This window comes from Malurus melanocephalus, unplaced genomic scaffold (genome assembly GCF_030028575.1).
Source record: "Malurus melanocephalus ecotype Western Australia unplaced genomic scaffold, MMel_1.1 scaffold_183, whole genome shotgun sequence".
Lineage (NCBI taxonomy): Eukaryota > Metazoa > Chordata > Aves > Passeriformes > Maluridae > Malurus > Malurus melanocephalus.
This window is the reverse complement of record NW_026623415.1, coordinates 8,120-17,809: the sequence shown is the minus strand read 5'-3', so window position 1 is coordinate 17,809 and position 9,690 is coordinate 8,120. Positions and strand designations below refer to the sequence as shown.

The 9,690-nt window shown below is 44.2% G+C and overlaps 1 protein-coding gene across 1 annotated transcript; it reads left to right on the top strand.

Moving 5' to 3' along the window:
- The first annotated feature begins 2,671 nt into the window (after positions 1–2,671).
- On the top strand, positions 2,672–8,386 carry ECHDC3 (enoyl-CoA hydratase domain containing 3). Its single transcript, XM_057373020.1, has 5 exons — positions 2,672–2,841; positions 2,933–3,054; positions 5,187–5,284; positions 6,169–6,369; positions 7,894–8,386. Exons 1-5 carry the CDS (start codon positions 2,705–2,707, stop codon positions 8,221–8,223), a joined length of 888 nt encoding a protein of 295 aa, XP_057229003.1. The 5' UTR covers positions 2,672–2,704; the 3' UTR covers positions 8,224–8,386.
- Positions 8,387–9,690: the final 1,304 nt, after the last annotated feature.

Below are 9,690 nucleotides of genomic sequence, written 5' to 3'. Positions count from 1 at the left end.
ATGCCTGTGCTTGATAAGGGAAGGGATTCTGTATCTTTATTGTCCATGCATGCTATGTAACAACATCACAATGGAGACCACAGAGGGTTTTACAGCAGCTAAGCGCACTTGAATCTCAAAACATCTTTTCCTGCACAGTGTGATACCATGAAAGTTTCTGTAATGATCTAAGGATGAAGTTGCGTTATGTTCTTTGTCATTCTTTGTCTTTTTTTTTTTTTTTTTTTTTTAAGGATCAATACATCTAAAGGTTAAAAAAGCCCCGTCTGGTACTTGCAATCCGGGCTCCTGGCTGTCTCCAGTTGAAAGTGTGAGCTCAGCCATAACCACAATGCTGCTGGCAAATGCTATAAAAAGGAAATCTGCCTGAAATCRGAAAGTTTTTTCAGTACTTTCTCAGAGAAGGCAGCAGCAGGCCTGCTCAATGCATTGGGGAAGCTGCAGCCAAAAAACAATCTGWAATGGGGGCGGGTGTGAAAGGAAACATGAGGTTGTCAATCAAATTTCCAGGAAGCTGGAAACACTGTATGAAAAATAAGCTTTTTGGAGAATACCACAAAAAAAAAATCTTTCCTTGGAGATGGACAGAAAAAGGACAAGCAGATGGAGAAAGAGAAAGAACTGGAAGAAAAAAAATCAGGTTGTATTCACAAGCTTGAAAGAGGTCAGTGGTCAGAGTTTCAGGGGATGGGGAACTCCTCCCAGAGCAAGCACACACMTTGTGTTTTCAGTGTGCTGCCCTKTCCCACACCAAGCAGGGACTTTGAAAACTGATGAGATCTATATAAGGGGATCTCATTTGCTTCTAAATTTCTGTTTTTTTTTTTTTTTTGCTACAGATTCCCACTGCATATTAGAAGTAAATTTTGGAAGAGCTTTTCAGTGAATAGACCATGAGGTACAAACGACGATGAGGAAAAATAAAAGGTAAAATGGGAAAAGCCCAGAGCAGAATTAGCTCTCAGGTCTGTCAGTGACCTTCAACACTAAAAAATGTACATAAATGTACATAAACACACTGTTGTTCTTACAGTAGAGCCACATCTGAGAGGTCATTGTGTCAGACAGTATAAAATCAATAAGCAGAAAGTGCATCCCCACACCAAGTTGTTACTGTCTGTACAAGTAAATATATTATTAATCACAAAATTCAAGTGGTTCMTTTAGGAGGCTGATGCTCACATCTGAGAAACCTCAATTGCCACTACAGTCAAAAAAGCTGCAGGAGTTCAAAAGAAAACTGGGGACACATCTGGGAACCTGCAACAATTCACAGGAACAGGGAGATYAGGAAGCAGGAGCACAGCTTTACGTTTATAAGGAACATATTCCAGACATAAATCTATTCCATTTTAGGTACCTGTATCTTGTGGAAAAAGGCTGCTTGGTCTTTGGGCCTGTMAGCGTCTCCTAGCACATGAGATTGTTCTCCAGCTGCCTCATCTGCAGAGCTACCCCTCTTTTAGCTTGACTTCTGGAATACAGGTGACCAGAAGCATAAGCAATAATGAAGACTAGCTGTGAATGTATTTGTGTGTCCCTAAAATACKCTGAACTTTGAAATCACATTTGAAGTTTAAAATCACCAAATCACCTCTTAAAATCACATTTGACTTTTTTTTTCCTTCTTGAATGCATCATATGGACTACAGACTCTGTAGAACCAATTAGAACATGCAAGGCCTTTCCCATGACAATTTCCAGAATATGAGCTCCCAGTAAATAAAAGATGATCTTCCTAGTTCCCAGGCAGCCCTGCAGAACTGAATTTCACCTCATGCCAGTTACTCTCAGCCTCAAAACRATGTCATTTTCTCTGCATGACACCGCTGTCCTGTCATGATAGATCCCACCTCATTGCCATTGACAAGTTGGCTCAGCACAGTCCTAAGCTCCATCACACGGCCACAGATACAACTGCTCAGAAGAATTTAAAGAAATTATCACAAAAGTCAACATTGCTGAGTGATCTGCAACACTCCAGCTATTTATTAATGATCTCAGTGCCCACCCAGCCGTTCCAGCACAGGAGTCAGGTCTGACGGCAGGACCGAGGGAAGCTCTGTGCATATGGTTTGTACCAGGAATAGTGTGTCCGGCAGCACCAGGGCAATGATTCTTCTCCTGTACCAGGCACTGGTGAGACCACACCTCARCTGCTGTGTCCAGATCTGGGCCATCAATTCAGGAAGGATACTGAGGTGCTGAAGCAGGGCAACAGAGCTGGTGAAGGGTTTGGAGCACAAATCCTAAGGGGAGCAGCTGAGGGAGCTGTGGGGCCTCAGCCTGGAGAAAAGGAAGCTCAGGGAGGCCTTAAGGCTCTATAACGCCCTGACAGGAGACGGAATCCAGGTGGGAGTTAGGCTCTTCTCCCAGGGAACCAGCAACAGGACGGGGGAACACGGTCTTAAGGTGTGACAAGAGACGTTTGGGTTGGACATTAGGAAGAATTTCTTCATAAAAGGAGTGCCTGGAGTTGTTTAAGAAAAGCCTGGATGTGGCACTCAGTGCCATGGTCTGGTCGACAGGGTGGTGTTCACTCATAGGTTGGACTCGATTATCTCAGCGGACACTTGGAACCTCACAGATTCTGTGATTCTGTGCCGAGGTCAGGCCCGAGCCCAGGCTGTTAACCCCGGTGCCGCGGAGCTCCGCCCGCCCGGCCCGCTCCGCCCCCGCCCGGCTCGGTCCCGACCCCGCAGCGATGGCGGCCCGGCTGTGCCGGCTGTGCCGGCTGCGGAGGCCCCTCACGGCCGCCTTCGGCAGCGCCGCGGCCGCGGGAGCCGGGCAGGCGCCGCCGGCGGAGCCGCTGACGGAGCGGCGGCAGGCGGGGGGCGTGCGGTGAGCGGGGGCGCCGGGAGCTCCGAGCCGGGACGCGGCCGCGCTCGGAGCTCGGTGACCGTAACCCCGCTGTGTTTCACGGGTTTTGCAGCACCATCGTCCTGAACAACCCGCGGCGGCGGAACGCGCTGTCGCTGCCCATGCTGCAGAGCCTGCGGCGGGACCTGCTGCACGACATCAAGAGCCGGGAGCTCCGCGTCATCGTCATCGCGGGTACCGCCGCACCCGGGGGCGGGGAAGGGGCGCACACGGGGGAACGCGGAGCTGAAACCCGAACCTCGCTGGCAWTTCCAGGAAACGGGGCGGGAAGGGACGTGCCTGCTATTCCCCTACCGCTCCCCTGATCTCCCGCGGCTGCCTGCAGCTGTCAGATCTCCCTATCACTCTGTTCCTGTATAATTGCCTCAGTTTCCCCTCTCCTGCATTTAATTCCTCATTCCTAACACAGCATTAACGACTGACGTGGGTTTTGTTACGCTTTTGGGTCTAGCCAACATGTCTAAACATTAACACGTTTCAAAATGTCAACATTTCAGTCGGGCTATGAGGGTGTTTACAATCGGTGAGTTGCTTCCTTTTGTAAAAACAATCGGCAGTTTAGGGTTAGTTAATTGGTTTTAAAACCAATGGAAATAATMGTTTMAACAGAATGAAAGCCAAACGAAACRAAAGTTKTAAAAGTTATCAAARTAAAGCATCCAGATAGGGGTTTGGGGGCAGGAACAGGCAGAGCTGGGATGACACTTGTTGCCTTCTCTAGCTGGTATAAACTCTGGTAAAACACAGGGTTTCTGAAAATCGGGTGCTCTATGTCCCTGCTCTGAGCTGGGATCAGCCTCATTATCGTTGCCAGTGATTCGCCATAACTATTTTTAAAACACTTCGGGGAAGGAGAGTCCGAAATATCAACAACACAGACATCTATAACCTGCAGATGTGAAACAGCCTCTCTCAGAACCTCCTTCCATTGATGTGTTAACCTGTAGAGTTCCTAATGAAACTTGAGCCATACTTAAGGCATCTTTTTTTCTTCTGCTATTTTAAAATAACCTTCCTCTGCTCCCCTTCCAGATAAATTGGTTTATTAATTTAGGATGATGCTGTTTCTTATACATAGGGGGAMACTGTTTGTTAGGGCACACACATGAGAGTGGAAGTGAGCCCTAACAGGKGTGAATTTAAATATATTTACTCAGCAGTTACAAATTTTGTGAAACATTGAAGATTCTTCTTTGGGAGTACAATGCTCTGGGAATTTGTGAGAACAGTTGCTGTTGCCTTTTTTAGAAATTGCATGTTGCTGTTGATTTCTAGTTCCCCTGCTGAATAAAATGCAAAAGAAGAAATTTMAASAAAATRAAAGATTCCTCAGGAAATGCCTTGRGCCTTTAACACAGACTTTGCAGCAGATYCTTCAATGAGGCTCAAATGCAGATGTAATTAATTTCCAGATATATAATGCAAACCCCATGAGCTGACTGACAATTGTGTGGTTATTTCTGAGTAGATTGTGTCTCAATAATCTGATCCATAAGAAATAAATCCATAGGCAAGGTTTAGTCTGCATGGGTGTAGCTGGAAATGTCACATTCATACAAATACCTGAGAAGTTCTGAAGGATTGAAAAACATCACATTGGTTTACTTTAATGGCAGGTATTTTCATGACAAAGGAAAACTGTTGTAAAGATTGTGTACATATATAGAGTGTTTTGATCTTGTAGCAAATCCAAAGCTTAGTTCCACCAAAACCTGCTCYTTTGCTGCCCAAAACGTGGRCATGYTTTTGGGGGTTCTCTAGATGACAGYTTAGCAGTGGAGAAGACACCCCAACAACCCTTCTGGTTCTCCTGTAGCAAAATAACCTTTTTTTCTTTCTTTTTCCATTGTGACCTTCAATACTATGACGGAAAAAATACTGATGCTTATTTAGCARAAGTTAATAATTAATTCTGGATACCATAAATAGGAACTAACTGTATTTATCAGTCTGAGAGCAAAGCACTCCTGCCTTGCTGCAGCTGATAAGTTTGTATTGTACCAAGAGGAACTGTTTTGAACATCCTTACACAAAACTGGGCTCAGAGGTGTGAAGTGCATTATTTGTAACTGAGTTAAGTGGAATGGAAGTAAAACTAGGTCTAGAAAAGTGATAATGGGCATTACTGTGCTTAAATGTCACATTGCAGCAATTTAAAGTTATCACAAAACCCAGAAGGCAATATTTTGGAACTCCCTCCCCAAACTCCTTTTTGAACGTGTCATTGACATCCCTTTYGCGGGGACATTGATTTCCCTGGTTTCTTTTATTAATTCAGACTGACTTGTCATGAAATTTTTTTGCAGCTGAAGGACCTGTATTTTGTTCCGGCCATGATTTAAAGGAACTGTCAAGTGAAGATGAYGTGAAGCACCATTCCCAAGTATTTGAATTATGTGCAGAGGTAACAAGTTCTTCTTGAATGCCTCTGCTTTTGCCTGGTATTAAGAGCAAGCATTGGTTTAAGGAGGGACAGCATTGATCATCTGCTTGCTAAAGCACAGACTTTTTCTTCCGATTCCTTCCGATTCATTGATTTTTTGCTGCTGTGCTATTCTAATGCTTGATACTGGCACAATTATGTTTTTCTACATGGATTTTTCTACATATAAATAAAAGGGCTAGAATGCCAATGTGCATTGTCTCCAACAATGGGCACAGTAAGGGTGTGTTCATTGCTTTAGCCAGTGTTCCTTGCAGCTGAGTATTTAGGCAATATCCTTCCTAGAAATCTAATGATAACCAACTTCAAATCACTTGTGATCAAATGTTCTTTCCAGCATCTAGTTAAAAGCTCAGGATCAGCTTAAACACCAAGTAGATAGTGTGAAAGTAAGATCTGAGTCACAGATTGTCCAAATTCTTGTTGGACAAGAGAGAAAAAAGATGGGGGTCAGGGATGTGGGGAAGTTAAAATGAATCCTGGAGCCTTTGGAGGGAATGGCAAAATCCACTTTGATGGTGGTACTAGAATTTGACCCCTAATCCTGTTCAGAGTGACAGCAGAAAGTACTTTGAAACTTTTTATTCTAGTTCCTCCAGTACTAATGATGTCTAACGCATTGCCAAACCCATATTTAAGGAATGCTGTACAAGCCATGTGTGAAAGCTGCAGCTGAATGGCATTTCATCATCCTTTCATTAAAAAGGAGCCAATATCCAGCAGTCTGGGGGTTTTGGTAGATAGAGAGGAAGGTACTTTTAGAGGGCTTCCAAAACAGGATTGTGTCTTCCTAAATTTCCATACTTTTGTATTTCCATACTTTTCCATGTCTTTTGTGCATGCAGGTTATGACTTTAATCCAGAAAATTCCAGTGCCAGTGATTGCCAAAGTAAACGGCTTGGCTACAGCAGCAGGCTGCCAGCTCGTGGCGAGCTGTGACATCGCAGTGGCAAGTGACAAATCTCAGTTTGCTACTCCTGGAGTAAACATTGGGCTGTTCTGCTCCACACCAGCTGTGGCCTTGGGCAGATCTCTTCCAAGAAAGGTAGGCTTCCTTCCCAGATACTCTTCGTGATTTTGCMAAAGTTGGTTCCTGTGTTAGGAGTTTCAGTTCCATTGCCTGAATTTCATTTTCCTGGGGTACAACATGCAAAATACTTTATTTCAAAAGACATCTCCATAACTCCTTGGACTGGGAAAAATAATAAAGGGTGAACCCTGTTTAGGAAAGGCAGCTTCCTACTGATGTGATTCCAACCAGCACAAGCTCATCCCAGCAGCCATGAGCTCAGCAATCCCTTTCCTTTCCAACAGACAGCTCTGGGCTTTAGCCAAYGATGTTCTCCCCTGAGGAGGAAACCCCTGCAAGTTCAGGATAACAATCCCACCGAGGCATCAATTCTTGCCAGGCAGTGACATTTCACTGCCAGCAGGATCTGCCTGGCTGTAGATCAAGATGCTTTAAATAGCATCYAAAACCCTCCTATACTGTCTTCCTGGTTTGTGTCCTACTGATTGTGGCTGCACATCTCTCAGTGCATAAAAAATAATACAATCTGTAAAGCTTCCGTAACTGAGAATAGAAATTTTAAGTTCTGATCCAATTGGATTCATGCAGACAGACAGTCCAAGCCCAGCAGGGCTCTGCTGAGATGCAGTGGCTGAACTGCACACATCCCCTTTTGAGTAAGAGCTTCAACTTAAAATTACCCATCTGCAGGGCCATCCTGTTCAAATATAGTCCATGGGGGATTTTTCCAAGTCTGCTCTTGTGTACAGTTATAGCTGTTTCTGAATTCATATTTCAGGGCTGTAGGATTACAATTTCAAAATGTGTGGGATATTCTTTTCTCTGTGCCACTTTTCAAAGCAGCAAGAGCATTCCCTACAGTTCCCAGGATTGCTGATTTTTACCATTTAACAAAAGAAGTGTTGCCATTGTTTGTAGCTACCAGAGCAAAGATGCTAATGAGGATAATCAACTCTTGTGATTCAGGCATTGGTCAATTGCATCAGGAATCTTGGAAAACAATCTTAGTTGATACATAAYATTGAATAGTCACTGAGTATTTAGAGGGTTTTTTAGTTTCAAACTTCAAGCACCAGATGCTGAAAGCAGCAGGAGACTGAAATAATGTAGCTGTAAAAAGTTCATATTTAAAACCACTTATACTAAACTTAAAACTAGAACAGGTGTTTTCAGAAACTGTACATATGCCCAGCCTAAAATACCACCAAGTTCAGTTATTTGACATTGTGAATGATCCAGCTCTCTTTTAATTCCTACAGCAATCACTAGAGATTGTGAGCTTCTAAAGAGAAACCCAGAGGTGTCAGCCTAGGACAGCTGGAATCAGCGGGCAGGTTTGAAGAGACCAGCCTTGGATCCAGTCCTTCTCTTTGCTGAGACCTCTTAACAGGTCCTTGGCAGTTTAAAAGGCCAAAAGATTTAAATCATTTGTCAAAGGAGCATCTTGTACTTAAAGAAGGAGGCTGAAATTCCCCAAACAAAGCAAAGCAAAGCAATGAGGCAGCTGGTTGACTTAATACAGTATTTTTCCTTGTTCAGGTGGCACTAGAGATGCTTTTCACGGGTGAACCTCTCTCTGCCCAYGAAGCATTAATGCACGGGCTCGTCAGCAAGGTGGTACCAGAAGACAAGCTGGAAGAAGAGACCATGAAAATCTCTCAGAAGATATGCGAAAGCAGCAAATCTGTCCTGGCCTTGGGGAAAGCCACCTTTTACAGACAGATAACCCAGGACCTTGACACTGCTTACAAAATGACTACTAAGGTCATGGTAGATAATTTGACTTTGAGAGATGGGCAGGAAGGTATTGAAGCCTTTATTCAGAAGCGTAAGCCTGTCTGGTCACACTCTCAGGAGGAGAAGAAGTGAGTCCTGTCTCTAAACAAACCTTAGCTGTGCTTTATGATTCTTCACKCAGTTGCCTTTGGAAACTATATTTTTGTTCCTACTGAAAATTAAATTTCTCTTCTTATATATGCCAGATGCAATAAATTTACTCTAAGTATGTAATAAACATTAAGAAAAATCAAAGAAAATGGGATTCCTGAATAGTGAATTTAATCTGTGGTTTTCAAAGTAACTCTGTGCTGCAAAAATCAGTTTAATGTGTCTCAGGTTATGTAAGGAGTCACAGGGACTGAGAACAAGTTCAGATCACCCTGTTCAGACTCTGTGCCCCATAGTTCTGGATGAGAATTTCGGTTTATTGTTATTAATACAGAATTGAAGGGCTTGGACACATTCCAGAGATGATGGTAGTACTACCATAATGGATTCCAGGACTGTTTGGGTGTTACAGACAGAAGCCTRTAACAGTCATCCATTGCTCCTTATGAATATATCTTCTGTGAACTGTATGTGCCAGCAGTTTGTCCCAACAGCAAATCCTGGTTTTCCACCATCTATTCAAGCAYTTGTCCCAGCTCTAGGGAATTTTGCTGTTGACTCCAGGGAGGATGAACATGGCTTGGGTGGCAAGGTACCCTGTGGGGCTCAGCAGAGATTCTCACCTGGCAGTGTCTTGYCCCAGCTGTGCTTTTCAGGCTGGTGTGTTAGTTGGGAAGTCCGTCCTTGTGTTCCAAGCTGGGCTTTTACCAGCCCTGGAGCAGTTCAGCCATGGATTTATGGACTGGACAACCTCCAATAAAAGGGATTCAGCTACTCCCCTGGGTAATCTGTTGCAACCCTCCAGGTGAAAATATTTTTTCTGAGTGTCCAAACTGAGCCTTGAAGCAGCATTTTATTGGCYGTTACCCCTTTTTACATTATTTGGCATTACTGAGGAAATTCAGCTCCATTATGTGTGTAACTCTCTTCAAGCAGTCACAGGCTGTACTTAGACCCTTCTTAGATTCCCCTGTGTCAGGTTGAATAAGCCCTGCTACCTCCACCCTCCCAGGTCATGTTCTCTGGATAACCAGTTTGGTAGCCCTCCAGTGGACCAGTTTCAGTTTCTCCACATCCCTTTTGTACTGATTGTGCCAAAACTGGGCTGTACCCTAATGTGGCCTCACCAGAGCTGAGCAGAGAAGAGCAAGAGGCCCTCCATGTGCTGGCCAGGGAGTGGTCCTCAGTGTGTGTTTTGTCTGTCCTGTGATGGGAGTGCCCTGCTGGCTTGGATTCAGCCAGGCATCCCCTTTGAGCCTCTTTCAGCAGGACTGTGCCCTGCCAGTCTGCTCCTCATCTGTACTGGGATCCTGTACTGGTTATTCTTCCCAGGTGGAAGATCACGGTTGGTTTGGATTGAAGAGTGTTTTTGCATCATTTGCAGATTTGCTGAGGATGTGTTATTGATGACAATAGTGAATGATATGACCCTTGGTATCAATCCATGGT